This window comes from Nycticebus coucang, chromosome 8 (assembly GCF_027406575.1).
Source record: "Nycticebus coucang isolate mNycCou1 chromosome 8, mNycCou1.pri, whole genome shotgun sequence".
NCBI lineage: Eukaryota > Metazoa > Chordata > Mammalia > Primates > Lorisidae > Nycticebus > Nycticebus coucang.
The window spans coordinates 20,545,546-20,565,155 of NC_069787.1; the positions used below are offsets into that span (position 1 = coordinate 20,545,546).

Consider the following 19,610-nt stretch of genomic DNA (forward strand, 5'->3'; position numbering starts at 1 on the left):
GAGGCGGTGTCGGTGGACTGATGGCAACACAATGACTAATAGCCAATTATGTCTGCACCTGAAACAACTGGCTGAGAAATTCTCTCAGGCAGATGTGGGTGATCAAGAGGAGAGTCATTTAGAATAATCCCTTGTCTCAGAGATAACGCTTTTGTATCTCAAGAGTTTTAGAGAAGCTAATGATTCCACAAATGGCAAAAGATTAATAATAAAGTTAATGATGTGAATCCCTTATTTTCTTCACTTTCCTACAAGTTGTTTCCCCTTAGCTATTGATTATTGATAGACATACAGGAACTCAAACCTGCCCTGGGTTGGGTAAAAAGTTTTATGACTGGACACTCTTTATGTTTGGCTCTTTTTGTTTACCTCTGAATCTCCAGGACCTGCAATAGTATAGGGTATATAATAATTACTTGATGCATATTTGGAGAATAATAAATCAATGAACAACACACATGGTACTTTTTAATATTAAAATTAATAAATTTCCTATAAACCTATCACCAAATTCCTCACTGAGTACAAAGGGTTTGTTTTGCTTCTGTTTTAGCAAAATGCTTTTTGAAGGACTATTTCCTGAGAGCTTTAATGTGTCTGGTCCAGAGGCTTTGCATGCATAAGATCAGTTAAAGGCTTGGCATAACCCTTCATTCATTCAACAACAAATATCTATTGAGTGCCTCCCTGTGTCAGTTGCTTTTAGAGGTAGTGCATATAGCAGGAAACAAAACAGAAAACAAAATAAAACAAAAATCCCTTCCTCCTCACGGTTCTGAAAAGAAGTGATATTACTGCCAACCCCTTTCAGCAATAAGGCAGTTCGCTGAGGTCCTAAGGTAAATGCAAACACCCAAGGGCAGAGTCCTTACTGCTAATCACAGCACACTGCCTCTTCACCAGCCAATACGCTCAAGGTTTTCTGCACTGTATTTCATGTGATATTTCTGCAGAGATTACTACCCTAAAGAAAGAAGACTCCTTCTCTGTGGATGAATGTTCAGCCTAAGCAAATGCCAAATGCTGTTAAGCAAAACCCATCTCTAAAATAAATTCTTTCTGATTGAGTAGCCAAGGTTAAAGGAGATATTTCCATAACCATGAGCAAATTAGTTTGTAGGTTTGCATCAACAATAATGAGATGGGCCATAAAAATCTAACCTCTCATGATGTCCTTTTGGTTTATGACAAAGACAGAGCTTTTCCAGACTAGGGGAAAAAAGGGATTGCTTGCCACTGTGTTTCGTGTAAACCTCTGTGTTTGCTCATTAAAAGCATCTCTTTGGCTGCTGAAATATCTGGGATAGATTTTGTGTAGAATATAGAAAGTTATAGTGATATGTCCCCCCAAATCAGAAACAAAATTACACTAAAGGTGAGTGTAGTCAAATCCAACGCATAATGAATGAGATCAACGGGCTGTCAAAATAGCCCGAGGGGCTGAAAATAAAAACGTGTCTGAAATTTTTTTTCCAGGTTCATTCAAAGGTAAACTAAGAAGGCAAAACCAGGTGAAGTCCAAGCAAAGGCTCTGAGTTTTAATCAGTTACATTTGCCATGGGTGATGAAAAAGCCCATTAAAAACAGAGAGAGGTCTGCAGAGACCCAGAGAAGAGTAAGAGTTTGGTAGTGTTTTTAGTGTACTCTTTAGGCAAGAGAGATTCTCACACGACCACTAAAAAATACAAATGCTCTTGTGCATGAATGTGTATTACAATTATTCTAAGTAGCTTGCTCAGTAAAGGATTCACCTTACCAAAAGAAATGTGTGGCCCTTTCTTCTGGGAGGTAATCTCTAAACTCTTGGAATGCCCTGCCTGATAAGAATGGCTGATTATCTGGTCACCTCAGGCCGTGCCACAAGTTCTCTGGCAACAGTAGGATTTAGGGTCTGGATTTTGGAAGGAAGTTAAAGAGAGGTTGGGTCCATGGTATCAGTTTAACCACTGGAGGACTTGAGGTTAAGTTCAGCCACCTAGGCAGCCAACATCTACATAGCCAAGCCCCAGTAAAAACTGTGGATGTCAAGCATCAGGTGAGCATCCCTGCATGTCGTCACACATCTGGGCAAAGTAAGTGCTGTTTGTGCAATCCCACTTAGAAAGGACAGGTGGAGCCTCCAAATACGAGATTCTCTTGGACTCTTCCCTTAGCTGATTTGAATCCTCTCATTGTAATAAAATGTAGCAACATGGGCCATGGCTTTGCTAAGTTTTCTGAGTCCTTCTAGCAAATGTGAGGGTAACCTTGGTGACCTCCCAAACTTGCTGTTAGTGTCAGAAGTAAAAGTGATCTCAGAATTTTCCTAAATTTGCAGTGTGCCACACATATTGTTTCATACAGCAAAATTGTGTGATGTAGGTAGAATTATAATATTATCACATTTTTCAGAAGAGGAAATGGGACCCCATTGACTTGTTTTAGATCTCATACCTGAGAAGTGGCAAAGTCAGGGTCTGAGACCCAACAGTCTGACTGCTGAGGCATCAACCACCTTGCAGCCCCACCCACCAGTGGAGAAGTCACTAGGGGTAATACCTTGTAAGGAACGTGAAATTTATTTATTTATTATTTTTTTTTTAAAGTTCTATAAAACATTTAATTTATTGGTCTTTTGGGGGAATTAGATGCATCACCACTGTATTACAACAGAGCCATTAATCTTGTAGCTTCATCAACATTAACTGTTTCACTTTCATGACGCCGCTGAGGAATCAATTCTTTCTGCACAGGTTCAAGAGAAAGGCCTTTTGAGAAGTGTGCAAGTTCCTTTTGTATGTTTACAAAAGCTTTATTCACTCTGTTAACTTTTTCATCATTCATAATATTTATCTTCTTAAGGTTAGTGGTAACTGGTTTTGCTTTGTTTTTAGCCTTAAAGTTTTTTTGGCTGGCTATATGAAATACATTCCTGGACTTCTGCCCTCATAATTTGTTCTTGGCCATTGTCAGACGCCTGATCTCCGTGTGCAACTTCCTAGAGTCCCGGTGATGTCATCTGCACCAGGAACGTGGAATTTATGAGACATCATCGTGACTCTAACAAATATCTCTCATGACTATCCAGATTCCATGCTGGCCAACCAACTTCCTGATATGTAAGTGTTTTAGAAATGTAGCATTTATTATTATTCAGATCTTATCAGGCCAAGAAATTAGGAGAAGTCAACCACTGAAAAGACGTTTGTTTCTCACAGTTCCCAAAAGGAGGGGACATGACCTACCATGCAAGTCTATACAAGCAACTACCAGGGTCAGTCTTGAGGCAGATGGAGTGAAGGAAAGTGTGGGCCAGAGCTTTTGTTGTGGTTTCTATGAAAAGGAACAAGTGAGGCAATGTAAGAAGGCTAGGATGGGCTACACTGATCCTTTCTGCTGGTTCTGGGGTGTAGACGCTATCTCTAGTTATCTGAAACCTGGCCCTGGGGTGATCAGGGCAAGTGGACAGTGTCCTGGAGTGTAAGAGACCAATAAGAGAAATGCTCCATTGATCGGTTAGCATAAGAAAGGTGTGCTAGAACGTGAGTCTTTTGCTATCTCTAGGAATTAGCTAACCCTGAAAAGGAATGTCTCTCTCTATAGTCAGCCAGGCTCCAGATATCAAAGCATCAAAAAATACATAAAGTAGGCTCGGTGCCTGTACCACGGTGGTTATGGTGCTGGCCACATGCACCGAGGGTGGCGGGTTCAAACCTGGCCTGGGATAGCTAAGCAATATGACAACTGCAACAAAAAAATAGCCAAGCGTTGTGGTGGGCACCTGTAGTCCCAGCTACTTGGGAGGCTGCGGCAGAAGAACCCCTTAAGCTCAAGAGTTGGAGGTTGCTGTGAGCTTTGATGCCACGGCACTCTACCGAGGGTGACATAGTAAGACTCTGTCTTAAAAAAAATAAAATACATAAAATAAAAAGGCATATGAATACAATTATCCATACTGCCAGAGAGCAGGATAAAAAGAATGAGGCAAATATTCCCAGTAGGTTAATAGAACCCAGAGGAGGTGAAAATTGATTCTGAGGGTGTTGGAGGCAGTGAACAAAATGTTACTTTCTATGTATAAAGCACAGGAGTACCTAAAGTATATAAACAGATATATAATTCTATATACATGATATTACAATTTTATCCACAGGATCAAAGAAGTCTCCTTTGTGAGAGGAGGAGGGTGATAGCAAAATAGACGTTGAGCAAGACTAGAATTGGGTATCCTGAATAATAGATATGAGTATTCTGATGAGGGAAAAAAATTACAATATTATATTACTAATGGAATATTAATCATTATGTTACTATAAATCAATGTATTTTTACTAATTTATGTATAAACATCTTTTACATTTGTTTACCAAGTGTTTCTAACATCTAAAGATCTGATCAACTTGGGGAGTTCTAAGAAAAACCTAGTCACTAAGTTCGCAGAGCAGAGACTCAGATTCTGAAACATGATGACTTTAGCAAAATGATGCTCTGTGTGGCCATTTCCATTTCTCTAAGAGATGTCCTGTTGTTTTCCTTTAAAATATCAATAATGTTATAATGATACTTTACCAAGAAAAAAAAAGGGGGGGATTTCTACATTTCAACATCCTAGGGGAAAATGAATGCTCACTGTTTACTGATTTTTAATTGGCTCCGTACCATTTCTGGATTAATTGCTCCCTGCTCATTACAATTTCTATTGGGTTTGAGAGAATAAGGGAGCTAAGCAGAATTGCAGTGAGTGATGGCCACTTTGGTAGCATGAACTAAAATTGGCATGATACAGAGAAGATTAACTCAGAGCCTGCACAAATTGAAGCATTCTGTTTTTATTTTTAATAGAAAAATAAAGGGGATGACAAACTTCTTGGGCAAGGGAAATATTTTACAGTGTGTTTTAGGTGGTGGTTTTATGATGTATATAATTATTAAAATTCATTGAACCCTTCCGATGATTGTATTTTATTGACTATTAACTATGCCTTGACTTTTTTTAATGAATGCAGCGAGATGATGATTGAAATCTGGTTTATGCACAGTGAGTTGCTTCATACTTGCATAAAGTTGAACAAATAGAACACTAACCAGAGAGAATTATACTTTACACAACAAATGGAAATGCACTGGAACAGCACATATTTCTAAATTAAACCATAGATTTCACGGAGGCCCAGAGAGGACACTGACTTTATAAAAATGATAACCAGAAGAAAGGTTTCACTAGAGAAACAAAATTCAAGAACATACATTGATTGTGTACTATCTTCCAGTTTTGAACAATAAAAGTCTAGACAGGGCAAGTGACCCATCAAAGGCCATCTAACAAATGGTAGCGCTGAAACTTGAAACACTTGATTTTGATTATCAAAGTCTATTTTCTGTACTCCTAAGAAACAGCACTTCCATTGTATCAATGTTGGTTAGCTTGGGTTCTACGCATGCTGAGTCAGTAAATGGCAAGCTGCGTCATATCCATCGTATTGCACTCTAAGTTTATATATGTAAAAGTTAGTTCCAATGATAGCACAGCAAAAACTGATTAACCCCTGCATAATTTGATTAATTGCAGGACTTTAATAGCTCAATATGACCAGCAGGTGGCAATGGTATTCCATTAAGCCAGCACAGTAACTTTAGGCAAATTAATGTACATAAGCTGCAAAAAAATGGGGTGGAGCTGGCTACTTGTAGAGAGAAATTCTTGTTATCTTGGCCAGATTTGTATGCACTTGACCTCTTCCATATACTTAATTTGTGAATTGTTCACATACACAGCGTTTAATTGCTAAGTTGGGGAAGCAAGAATGAATACATTGAAAATTGAATGATTCCAAGTCACATAAGGGAGGGTAAGAATAAAAATATATATGTATATATGTTTTATTTTTATATTTGAGGCACATTTTAAAGCTTCCTGTACAAAGGAAGTGTGTACTGCCTGTGTATATGTATAAATATCTATACACATACATATACAAATATAATGGAGGTGTACACCTTGTGTATGTGTGTGTACAGACAGATATATATGGCTGTCATGGCTATCACTGCTGTTGCTAGTGGTGAACACATGAGAGCTAGTGGCTTCTGTGGATCTGTGAAAAAACATGAATAACTTTGGATTTAGGCTGAATCTATTTACCTCCAGAAAAGGAGAATGATTTCTGAAAGAGTTCAGAATTCAGTAAGTTGGCGAGGAGCAGAGTTCCTCCTGACACGTGTGTAGCTAACAAAGCACATTTGCCTCCAGACGCTGCATATCGTGTGTAGTATGATCCACACAGGCACCAGTTTCCTACAACCAGAATGCTAGACAGGGAAAGTTTCTGCAGCTAAAGATACTGAATTTAAGATTTAAAAGATTAATAGCAATTTGCCAGAAAGACGTAACGGGAGAAACCCTAGGAAGGGGCACCAGCAAATGAAACAGGAAATCAGAAAGCACAGTGCCGTGGTAAAGCATCAACAGTTTGGTGATGTGGGAATCTTCTAGGGGAGAGAAGCAAGGAAGTCCTTCTGGCCACGTTAGGATTTTAGATGTCATCCCATGAGAATCTTTTAGATGAATTTCTCTGTTAGAAAACTAGAATGCTTCTAAGAGGAGGCAGCGAAGGCCAGACCAGAATTGACAAAAAGAGGTGATAGGCTGAAGGGTTATTTGAGATGCAGCACAATTGCAAAACTCCACAGTAAAATAGGTCAGAAATCAAAACGATGGGCCAGACATGAGATCACGCGGTAATCTCAGCACTTGGGAGGCTGAGGCGGGTGGATTGCCTGGGCTCACAGGTTCGAGACCAGCCTCAACCAGAGCAAGACTTTGTCTCTAAAAATAGCCCAGGCGTACGTAGTGGCAGGCGCCGGTATTCCCAGCTACTTGCGAGCCTGAGGCAAGAGAATTGCTTGAGCCCAAGTGTTTGAGGTTGCTGTGAGCAGGGACGCCACAGCACTCTATGGAGGGCAACAAAGTGAGACTCTGTCTTAAAAAAATAAATAAATAAAAATGATGCTCTGATCATCTGTTATTGTGATTGGAGGTGAATTCTAAACACTGTTTTTTCCAAAATCACAATCTGGTATAAAAGAAACCTTTTTCTTTGCTTATAACACTTTGACACCAAATGAGTGGGGTTTTGACACAAAGTAATTCTTCAGTTCTCTGCAAATACCGAGTGCCCTACAATTTAGTTCAATTGTGACACTAACTACCTAGAGTTAATATAAACCCCAAAGGAGAAGGACTCAGCAGCACAAGTCTGCCCTCCACTGCAGGAGCCAGCCGCGACTCTTGAGTGCCCAGAATCTTCACATTTCTGTCCAACTATCAGGGATTTCCACAATCTCCACTTCAGGTTTGATCGTTTGCTCTAACACAGAAGTCAGGCAAACACTTTAGTTACATTTACAAGTTTATTATGAAGAATTCAAATAAACAGAGTGACACCCATAAAGGTCCCAAGTGCAGGAGCTTTTGTCCCTGTGGAGTTGGGATGTAGAAGCTTTTCAAACTCCATAGTTTAGGGACTTTTGTGGAGGCTTCATCACATAGACATGATTGATCATTAACCAATCCCAACCTCTATCCCTTCCCTGGAGGATAAGGGATAGGGCTGAATGTTCCCAGCTGCTAATCCTGTATTGATCTACCTGATGGCCAGTACCTATCCTGAAGCTATCCAGGAGCCCAGCAGGAGTTGCTTCATTAGAACAAAAGATGCTCCTATCACCCAGGGAAATTCCAAGCTCTGGAATCAGGACCTTCTGAGCTTGGGTCAGAACTAGGATCAAAGAATAAAGATGAGGACAAGCCATGCCCCTGGCATCCCTATCATAGATGAAATTCCCTGGAGGTCTGTGTTAGAACCAGCGAGAAAGACTAAATATATATATTTTTTTTTTTTTTTTGGCCGGGGCTGGGTTTGAACCCGCCACCTCCGGCATATGGGACCGGCGCCCTACTCCTTGAGCCACAGGCGCCGCCCTAAATATATATTTTGTATTATGTCACAAGTAGTAACTTCCCTTCCTCACACTAAAAGTGTGTGTCAATGACTATGCTCTGGGAGGAAATGAAAGTAACATATATATTTTAAAAGCATTGATTCAAGGAAGAGAAGAAAAGTGACTGGAAGTGACTTTTGGACTTATATAATAACATCTACCTACCACCTGGGTAATAAACTTTATTAGGAAGATTGATCCCAGAGATTTGGAGGTAGGGCAAGGGAAGGGGGTCCGAGGTGGTGCACTGAACATCAACGGGAACAGGCTGAAGGGGATGTACGGTTGGGCTAGAACATATTTTATAGACAGTTCATAGCATCGCTCCCTCAGCAGTGATCTCCAAGGAATAGTTCCTGTACCATTCTGCTTTCTTTTACAGCTTAGCTTTTTCCTTCATAGAGATAAAATTAGAAATTTCCTTAATTCCTAAACATAGCTTAAACCCTCCTTCAAAAAGCACCTGTTTTGTAAATGCCCTCTCTGCATATGATCACAACACGGTTTTGTTCATAACCTGTCAAAACTCACCCAATATGTATTCCCAGGGGACTATTTGTAATCCTCCAAGGAAAAATATCTGTGTTATAATAAGTGAGACTTTGTCAATGGAAAGAGAAATAGAGTCAGCATGAGAGAACAGACATGGTGATGCAGAGAATGAATGTGACCAGTGATATGGACTGAATGCTTGTGTGCCCTTAAATTGGTACGTTGAATCCATGACCTCAATGTGGGGATGTTTGCAGGTGATAATTAGGAGGTAATTAGGTTTCAATGAGGTCAGGAGGATAGGAGTCTCACAAATGGGATTAGAGCCCTTATAAGAAGAGATAGCAGAGACTTCTCTGTGTGTGTTCACATGCGGACGTAAGGACAGGGAAAAGGCCATGCGGAGATGCAGCAAGAAGGCTGCCATCCACAACCCAGAAAGTAAGCTAGAATCCAACTGTGCCGGAGCACTGAGCGCCAATGTCCGGCTTCCAGACTTTAATTGTGTGGCAGGTAATCAATTACTTTCTCACTCTGAAGCCCAGTGGTTTGCCTGTAAAATGGAGGGATTCTTTGTATCAATAGTAGAGGTGGTGGCCCTTCCTTCTCTTCCTCAGGCTTGGTAGACTTTCCTATTTAATCTCAGGATTCTTTTCCATTGAATTTAGATGTACCCTCAAAGGCTTCTCTTTGCACTTAGTACTAAACGCAAGTATTCACGGCTAATTAATCGGTGCTAATATGAGGGAGATGTTAAAACACGCCTCTGGGCCTACAGACAAAATGGGCTCCCATAGCTAACTGATATGTCAAAGTTAGAACAGGTGGCCATGCCTGGGTGAGGGAGTGGTCACTTACTCTGTGTTCCTGGAAGATGTACAAGAGTCACAGGACCTTCCTTTCTATACTCAAGCCAAACCAATTAGTCATTGATGCCAAGATAGACTTCAGCTGGAAATACCCCAACTGACCAGCAACAGAACGCCTGTCATCCAGTGAGCAGCCACCTGGACCCAGCCAGGTGAGAGGGACTGGTGATTTGGTACTTTAAGTCCTCACTCCCCGGCCTCCCCTCTCCTGGCCTTTGGTTTTTGCCCTTACAATCTCCTTTTTAGGAGCCCCCTTTGCTTTTGCACCAAAGGCTATGCTCTGTCTCCCCAGGCTGCAGATCACATTAAGAAAATAAAGCTTTTTGCCTTCACAGAACTCATGGCCTTTGGTTTGCAGAGGCAATGCATGACTTAGTCCAGGATCAGATAATGTGAACTTCCTGGTTCTAACAGTCTAAAATCATTCTATGGGTTGTTTCATTTATCCGTTCGTTAAACAAATACTAAGTGTGCCCAAGAGGTACCAGTCAATGTAGAGGGTATTTCCGAGGATTCGGAAAAGAATCAGACAAGCTCTGATCTCAAGGGACCTAGAGATTAGCAGATGAGCTGCTGCCTAAAGTACATTGATAGGAAACAATGTAGAGAATGATGCCTGCCATGAAAAACGTTCAGAAATTAGGTAGAATGGGCGGGAAGGTGGGCGCAGTTCATAGGAATCTAGCATTCAGGTACCTTGTTCCTTATGGCACCGACATTGACAAGCATTGGGCACGCAGCTGTTCTGAAATCATAAGGTGGATATCAGCATTTCTGGTATAGTAGATCAATTCTAGCTACACCTGGCTAGATGGCAGTCAACTCATGCTGAGTCTTGTTTTTTACAGCAAAAGCCTTTTTCAATCTCTTCTCACATAACCTGTGAACATCTGCGTGCCAAAGGTGAAGCTGCCGCCCGGTCTGTGATACCAATCAAATAAAGTAACTCGGGGCTTGTCTAGACAGAGAAGCAATTGCACATGTGCACACAACAAAAAAGCAGCCTAGCCCAAACACCAGAGAACTGGGTCAATAAAGAAAACCAAGTCGGAAGATTGCTAATAGAAAAGCAGTGCTTACAATTTCACATCCTATTCCTCAGCAAAGGCCTGGGAGGAAGCTGACCGTTCTTCAGGAACCACTAAATGTTCTCTTACTCTATATTTAAGTTGAGAATGTTCACTGTATTTTTGGTCATTGTTTATCTTGGTCATTGACAGTATTCACTTTTGATATTACAGTGTTAATCATTTTTTCATTTTTCATTGTTGAGCTTAGTGAAATAGAAAAGCATTTTTCAAACCTCAATTGATAAATTTGCTTTTTAAACCAAAATCCAAGTCCATATAGACCACAGAAAAAGCAAATATGCAATAGGGTGGCTAATTCTGTGTCCCCAGGAATCTTTAAAATTTTTTTTTCTAATGGAATTAGTTTGTACAATTTTAATTAAAACATGTTATTGAATTATCAACTTCTGCAAATTCCAATGAGTTAAAATTCTTGTTAATGCCACAATACTTAATATATGGAATGTTCAATGTTTTGATATAAAAATCTTTTGAGGGAAGCGGATGTAAAAAGCAGCAGCTTGTAAGAAGTGCGGTCTGGAAAGGAGGAGGGGAGACGTCTTAGCTGAATAAATGCCAACATTGCCCTCCCTCCAGCTTTGAGAGGATGGTTTTTCAGTTGTTGTTGAGCATTGCTTGATTAGTCACCTTGGATAACTGGGTTATTATTAAGGATTTTGTGTGTGTTTGCTGGGGCAATTGTGAATTAGTAAGCATCAGAGCAGGACAGAAGAAAGTTGGTGGGGATCTGATAGAGAGAGTTGTCCACCCAGGAAAGCGGTACAAGGTGGGGCTTCTGCAGCAAGGACCGCTGTAGGAGGCAACAGGAGCTGCACAGGATCTGAAATATGCTGGCCGACCAGCCACATGGGCCTCCTCTGTCATAGAACAGGTGTATACAGAGTCGGTGCCTCCAGGTGCCCAGGAAGGACTGGGACTGTCAGGGTAGGGCAGCTTCTGGAGCATCTGACCTGCAGGGCTGCTCAGCGCACTGTGCTTAGAAGGACCCCACACATTCCCATTTGCATTTTTCCCCTTGGCCTGACAAGTTAGTATCCAATTCTGGATAGGTGCAATGCTAACTCTCTGCTGTGACTTTTTAGGCCATCCTCACTTCCTTCTTGCTGCCCCAAGAAAAACTATAGAACCCAAAGTGTTAAGATACCCAGATGCCTGCTGGGCTAGTGGAGGGGAATTACTGAATTTCTACTTGGAGAATAACAGGAGGACTCTGGATCACAGGAAATGAAGCCTTTGTAGCCTGACGCCATGGGCCTATAACTGTGTATATAAAGACACCATGTTTTCTGCAAAAGTTCAGATAAAAACAGGGTCTATGGAGAATGATTCTTGTACAACAGGCACAAACTTTAATTATTTCATCCTCATTGGCTTCCACGGTTCAAAGGAATGTAAGGAAGGGGGTGAAGAGGTAGGAAAGAAAAAAAGAGAATTGTATGTATGGATAGAAGTGATGTTGGCTACAAAAGAAGTACTTCCTTATACATCAGGCAGGTTTTGAGCTTTGCTTAGTTCCCAAAGGAAGGTTTTCACTTTAAGGGGGAAATCAGCCATTGGAATTTGTCAGTGGGGAGCCTGTGAATTGTAAAAACAACAACAACAAAGGCTTTTTGCAAGTCATTCTATGTGGATAAAAAGGTAAAACTCCTCACTTTGGGCTGTTTTGGAGGACACAAGTAGGTATTACCTCTTCTCCTTTTTCCCCTAATTGGCTTCACTCTTCAACCTCTTTTCCTCTTAGGTAACATGAAATAGACCTTTATAGATGGGAAGATTTCTTTTATATCTGTATTTGGGCAGACGGGAGGGGAAGAAACCACACTGTCAAGGGCAGTTTATCTTACCTCTTCATTTTTAAAAAACCCTTTATCAGGAAAAAAAAAAAAAGAAAGAATAGCACCGAGTGACTTCAGAAAGGCTATGAGTGTGGCAGCCACTTATCCCCGGGGAAAGGGGCTCCGTCCACAATGTGAAAGGTCTCCAGCCAGGTAGCCCTTCCCACACCATTTGTCTGTTTTCTTTCCCATTTGGAAAGCTCACTTAGGAGTTAAGAAGCACCAATTTTGCTTTTCAGACTGCAAATTAAAGGTGAAAGAACACTAACTTACAGCAAATATTCCAGAAAGAAAAGTACCTACCTGAGACGCAGAGCAGCGAAGTGATTTGCACTTGGATTTGATTTTGCTGGGTCAGTCCTTGAGACCCAATATTTGGGTTACTCTAAATTAAAGATTCTTGTGTGTGTGTGTGTGTGTGTGTGTGTGTGTGTGAAAGTTTCTCAAAATGGACAAAGCAAAACAGGTCATTTTCTCTCAAGTAATTTTAAGAGCGTAGTTGGAGTGTGTGAAACCAGCTGTGAAAATCTGTTTGAATTGACACTGATGTCTGAAGGTATGTTGCAACGTTTCCATATTTAAGCTTAGCTCTTTAAATCTCTTTTCAAATGATAAATAACCCTTTAGTAACAGCAGCCAACTCTTTGGCTCAATCCTGTCAGCCTTCTGGGCACTGTTCAAAATGTCTTTTTCCATAAATACCTAGAATTAACTCTTTTTCCTTCTTTAAGAATTTGGTATCTTGGGCGGCGCCTGTGGCTCAAGGAGTAGGGCACCGGTCCCATATGCCGGAGGTGGCGGGTTCAAACCCAGCCCCGGCCAAAAAAAAAAAAAAAAGAATTTGGTATCTTGTGCTGAAACTGCCCTTACAAATTGGTGAAGGGGTGGGAGGCAAGAACTAAAGGAAGGGCCCGGCGCCTGTAGCTCAAGCAGCTAGGGCGCCAGCCACAGACGCTGGAGCTGGCAGGTTCAAATCCAGCCTGGGCCTGTCAAATGACAATGACAGCTACAACCAAAAAATAGCTGGGCATTGTGGCCGGCGCCTGTAGTCCCAGCTACTTGGGAGGCTGAAGCAAGAGAATTGCTTAAGCCCAAGAGTTGGAAGTTGCTGTGAGCAGTGATGCCGCAGCACTCTACCCAGAACAACAACTTGAGACTCTGCCTGAAAAAAAAGAGAGAGAGAGAACTAAAGGAAGGATCCCCCCAAACTCTTTGCAGAATCAGACCTGGTTAAAATAGTGATAATATCAAACTGTGTGAAGGAACCGGCCTCGCAGAAACAATGATATAATAACCAGCCACGTCTCCCTCTTTGCTTGATAATTGTCCCCTTGTTTGCTTCTCAGTAACTGCTGCTGTGGGGGCACAGGTGGTAGCTGTAAAGATTTTTACTTTTTCTTCATAAATAACATCACCTGCTCAGAACCTAGGGGTCATTTTTTTGAGATGCCTTCCAAGTCCTGACTTCCAGCGGGTTGGTTGACCCACCCACACTAAGAAACTGACTCAACTAGTCTCTTGGACCCTCTTCAAAGAGCCGCGTTCCAATGGTCTGGGCTGACCCACCCAGACAACCGCCCATACCAAACCCAGGCTGATTCTGCCCGAGGAAACCAGCCAATTAACAGACCCTGATCCCACTCAACTATCTTTCAAAACCCTGTCCCACCAATTCTCAGGAAGGGGTATTTGAGAAGTCTCTCCCATCATCCCCATTAGCACTTTCTCTCTCTCTCTCTCTGTTTTTTTTTTTTTTTTTTTAGAGACAGAGTCTCACTTATGGGTCAGCACTGAATTACAGGTGTCACCCTGGAACTTCGTTCTAAGGTACATATAAATAGGACTGTGGAGCCTTTCAGTGTTACTGGTTTACGGTCTTATTAGACTTAAAGAACCAAGTGAAAACTGAATCTCCACTTCACATCCCCTTCTTTATTTCTAGATAAGAAAAATTTGATTCAGGGTTTTTTTTGTTTGTTTTTGTAGAGACAGTCTCACTTTATCAACCTTGGTAGAGTGCTGTAGCATCACAGCTCACAGCAACCTCCAGCTCTTGGGCTTAGGCGATTCTCTTGCCTCAGCCTCCCAAGTAGCTGGAACGATAGGTGCCCGTCACAATGCCTGGCTATTTTTTTGTTGCAGTTCCGCCAGGGCCAGGTTCAAACCCACCACCCTCAGTATATGAGGCCAGTGCCCTACTCACTGAGCCACAGCTGCTGCCTACCCGTTAGCGCTTTCTGAAATAAACCCTTTCTCTACTGTAAACCCTGCTGTCTCTGGACGTTGGCTTTCCCTGGAACAGCTGCAGGTGTACCTGGTTGGGTGACAACAGTGTTGTCTTTTATTTTCTTGCATATGCTACTAACATCTATGCAAATATCTTCCATGTAAAACAACAAACAAAAATCACATACTTATTTCCTTTTTAATTCCTTATCCTATGGGGTGCTCTGGTTTGAATTTAGTGAAGAATTAATTAACAAAGCCCTAAAATTTATTGGTAAGATTACATCTGTCCCTAGGAACTAGATAATAATAATTCAGAAAATGTACAGTTGTTAATGTATGCAAAGCGCTGTTTTATTTACTTATATAATAACTTCATGAGTCGTGATTGCTAATAGCTTAGGGTTACAATGGATAGAAGTGAGGTTCAGGGATTAAATGACCGATTTCAGTGTACAGCGGGGCAAAGCAAGGGTTTCAGTCACTGCGGTCTTTAGGCTTTGCTCTCAATTACTGTGTGACGCTAGCTTTTCTAACAGATAGCATTCATTGCGTCTGTTGTAAGTACTTTCTTTACATGCACTATCTCATTTGTATCATGAATTCTATTTGCAAAAAATGGGCTCCATGCCAGAGTGACATAGATGAGCACATGTAGTGGCCTTAAATTATACCAGGCAGAGCATTTCATACTTCTGTGGTTTTGCTCTAAAGCAATGGTTATCAAACCATGGAATTGGAACTCCTGAAGGTTCCTAACAATCTTTTTGGGTATATAAACAATCAAAGCTCTTCAAGATAGTGAAGTAATTGGTTTGCACTTTTTTTTTAATATATGAAAAGGCATTTTATTATTACTATTTTACTATATAACATATTAATGAATATATGACATTGCATTTTCTCAAATGCCATCTGAGGCACATTTTTCTCCGATTCCCTGGAAAACCTCAGTATCATCTGTCCTTTGGAGGATTCAGTTTCTTACGACGAGTGTGATACTGTCCACGAGGATACCAACGGTGCTTAGTAGTAAAGAACATTTTGCTAAGTTGTTCTATCATGGGTCCTTGTTCAAGGCGTTCACTTTTTTCTGTTAATCTGGTTTTCAGCACTTGATCATGTGTTTCTTCATTATTACACACAGGATCTGGTAGAGGAATAGGTTTTGTGTGTTCACATGGAATGTCCACAGAAGGATGGTAGCATACTATTGTCCTGCCATCAGATGTCAAAGCAAGCTCCACTTTGCAATTATAGTCATCTGGTAGAGAAGAATATGTAGATTTATGACAAACACAATATAAAGCTCCATTTTGGATTGGAAATAAACGTTTCAAGATACTTCTCTTTGATATCACCCATTTTACTGCTGTTCCAGCCATGGTGTATCAAGATACTTATGAAAAAAGATGTTTTGAAGAAACACTGCTTTTAAAATCTGCTTCTAGGAAAAATCAATTTTCATCCCTGCTTGACAGTGCTTCACCGTGAGCCCACCATCTTGTTTCCTGGTTTGCACTTTTTAAAATTCTATTTTTAAGTATTTTAGAAACATTATTTTAAAACAAAAATCCCCCAAATGTAAAAAACTACTGCACGTAAATTAAAAAAAAAAAAAAAAAATCATGGAGCGCCTTCTTAAATACGACAGTTTTTTTTTTTTCTTTTTTTTTTTTTTATTGTTGGGGATTCATTGAGGGTACAATAAGCCATGTTACACTGATTGCAATTGTTAGGTAAAGTCCCTTTTGCAATCATGTCTTGCCCCCATAAAGTAAAATACGACAGTTTTAAGAAGGGATTTTGAAGTACTTGTATCCCATGGAACTCATTCTGTTAACTTCTGAACCATCTGAATTTTATTTTTTTGGTAAATATTTTACAAGCAATGATTATTCTACTACTTCTGGAATTAATTCTTCACTGCATTACTGCTATTTATTGGACTAATAATACTTAAGTGATTATACATCTTATTTTTTCCCTCTCTAGTAGTTGGAACTGTTTATTCTTCTAATAACCGTTGAATGTGTATTCATGTAATGCTAAAATGAGTACTAGTTGTTTCTAATGTTGTAAACACCACCGACATATTTTTATACGTTAGTATTAATTTTGTATTTCCACGTGATCCCTTCATTTGAACTTCTACCCTGTTTTCCCGAAAATAAGACATCCTCCAAAAATAAGACCTACTTACAGGAAAGATAATACGTCCCCTGAAAATAAGACCTAGCACATCTTTGGGAGCACACCTTAAAATAAGACACTGTCTTATTTTTGGGGAAACAGGGTAGTAGGAAATATCAATAGTGAAAATATTCTAGTAAATAATACACTACGTGATAAGATTCACTGACTGAAACACATGCTTAATCCCTTAGGTATATAAGTTTCATTCGTTCTATATTTAGCTACTTGAATCATTTCCTAGGACCATTCAATGAGCTATTCTTATTTTCATGCTTCCACATGGAGAGTCATTATTGTATCCCAGGGAATATACTGGATATATTATAATAGTGGATTAGGAATAGTCCCAGATTTGGGCTTCAGTTTTTTTAGTATTTTAGCACCAATTTATTTGTGTCCTTCAAATATGACATTACCTGTCGTTACATTTCTCACCAAACAGCCATAAAAGTATATAACTCCATAAAACAATATTCACAATTAAGTTAAAGGGAAGCATCTTTATGATACATACTAATGTCAAAGAACATTCTTCTCAGTGAAACATCATTAGAGTTGTTGTTGTTGTTGTTTTAATATAACAGGCAAGGCAAATAATAATGGAACTTTTCTAATAGGGGTATTATCTTACTGTAATTTCTAGGTCAGACTTACATTCAATGACATATGTTATTTCTTCTCCTGTACTTCTATAATATTCACTTGGAAAAATTTCCAAATCACCAAAATTACAGAGTAGAAAAGTGTGCTGGGAAGATTGTAGGATGACCAGCATTGACTCTGCCTCCTAGTATGCATATATTTATATCTTTGTCAAATCTCCTGAGGCTCTTGAGTATGAGAAGGACCTCTGTCTTGGTTCTAACCAATAGAACACAGCAGAAGGGACGAGATGCCACTTCCCCAGCAGGTTCGTAAGATTGTACCTTCCATCTTGTTAGAGAGTGTCTCAATTGCCTACTCAATTCTCACACTTTAATGAAGCTGGTTAGCTGTGTAGGAGTATCCTGTTTGTTGGCATTTAGTTTCAATTGTCAGCCAGAAAACAAGGTCATCAATCCCAGAATCCTCAAGGAACTGATTTCTTAGCAACATTATCCTTTAATAGAAGAGTTGAGCACATGATATGTTCAAATTCACAGGTGACTTTGATTTATCTACTCTGATTTTTCTTTCACCCCATTTATTTTTCTTCTGATGATAATCTTTTTTTTTTTTTTTTTTTTGAGACAGAGTCTCACTTTGTTGCCATCAGTGGAGTGCTGTGGTGTCACAGCTCCCTGCAACCTCCAGCTCTTGGGTATAGGCAATTCTCTTGCCTCAGCCTCCTAAGTAGCTGGGACTACAGGCACCCGCCACAGTGCCCGGCCACTTTTTGTTGCAATTTGGCCAGGGCGGGGTTTGAACCTACCACCCTCAGTATATGGGGCCAGCACCCTACTCACTGAGCCACAGGTGCCGCCTATGATGATAATCTTGATGGTGGAATGAATCCTATTTCTCTACCAGCTATAAATTTCAATATGAAGGTAGCAGCATTGTATGTTGCCTTTAGACGTAATGTGTACCTACCCATGCGTACAAGATAGTTCATCTTGGTCTTTCAAAAAATAAATCACAACTTCAGTTCACATGAAAAAAAAAAGAGGCTATGCCTGTGAAATTAAACCAATGCTTTTCAGTAAATTAAGCCAAAAATGCAATTAAAATTTTAAAAAGTATATCTAAGACAATGCATTTTATGCATTCAACTTGGACTCCTGTAGAGCTGTTCTTCAGCTATTATCTATTGAAAAGGTAGAATAAATCCCTCCATGATTACTTCTTTAAAAAAAGGAATTAAATTGTCCATGCAACACCATTATGCATGCAAGAAAAAATATTCATAGATGCATGATAAACATTTCAATTGAATTACATTTTTATAGCAGGAAATGAAATATAATTTTATACCACAAGCATTTGGGCATGTTCCATCAATTTTCTGTTCTTTTACTGACACGAAATAAGTGATATATGGTATAAATATATGCACAATGTGTATTTGAGTAATGCTTTTAACATTGTGAAAGTTAAAAGCAAACAAACCAAAAAACTAGGAAAAATAGCAGCAATAGAGTATGAGTTAATACTTGCCTTTATTTTCTTTCATACAGAATGCTGGTTTCTGCTGTGTTGCAAACTAAGAGAAAACTCACTAGAGCTACATATTTTCTCTCCTTGCTCAGGATGACGCTGCTATTTTGAGTTAGAATAGATTTAGCAAGACTTGCTCAAAATAAACTGCAGTAATTACAGTTCTGTAGTAACTTCAGAGAGCAGTAACCTGGCCTCAGTGATTCACTTCTCCAGGACACTTTGGAAACTAAACTATGAAAACTCAGGTAAATGACTTAGAATTTGCTAAACAAACATACTCACCATCCAGCTTCCATTCTGATGGGGAAATATCAGGTACACATTACTGAAAGTTCATGCATAGGGATGCTGAGTCAGTTTTATTTGTCTCTCTGAGATACTGGGATAAAACAATGAATAGACGGAGGTACTTAAGAGAATAGCTGGAAATAGTTAAGGAAAAACTAGTAGAATGAATGAATTATAGAAATGTCTTGAAATCATTTAATATATTTTTGCTACAAAGTATAAAGCTGTGAAAAGCAGAAACGATTAAGAAAGGTAAATAAATAAAAGCACAGTCCCTGAACCAAAGGGAGAGATGGGCTGTGGTGATTGTGCAGGGCCTGGGGTTTGGGCAGTGAGGGGTAGTGTCTTACCTGCATGATGGAAAGTGTGCAGAGATACCATGTGTGGCATAGATACACATTCAATATTCTTTTCAGTAGATTTGTAAATGTTATTACTATTTGGATTCTTTGTAAAGAATAAGCCTGACTGAGCAGAATAAAATGCTCTCAAAT

The 19,610-nt window shown here is 39.9% G+C and overlaps 2 protein-coding genes and 1 pseudogene across 4 annotated transcripts in view; all 3 read right to left on the reverse strand.

The window, feature by feature from the left end:
• CNTN6 (contactin 6) overlaps positions 1-19,610 on the reverse strand; it is a 353,237-nt gene that overhangs the window by 239,238 nt on the left and 94,389 nt on the right. The window lies entirely within an intron of this gene.
• LOC128592502 (ribosomal biogenesis factor-like) lies at positions 2,589-2,946 on the reverse strand (annotated as a pseudogene). The gene has a single exon (XR_008381898.1). The product of XR_008381898.1 is annotated as a ribosomal biogenesis factor-like (transcript).
• On the reverse strand, positions 15,435-15,976 carry LOC128592501 (39S ribosomal protein L42, mitochondrial-like). The gene has a single exon (XM_053600446.1). It carries the CDS (start codon positions 15,876-15,878, stop codon positions 15,450-15,452), a length of 429 nt encoding a protein of 142 aa, XP_053456421.1. The 5' UTR covers positions 15,879-15,976; the 3' UTR covers positions 15,435-15,449.

Coding starts and splice junctions, on each gene's coding strand:
- LOC128592501 (XM_053600446.1), bottom strand. CDS start 15,878: ATGGCTGGAACAGCAGTAAAATGGGTGATATCAAAGAGAAGTATCTTG.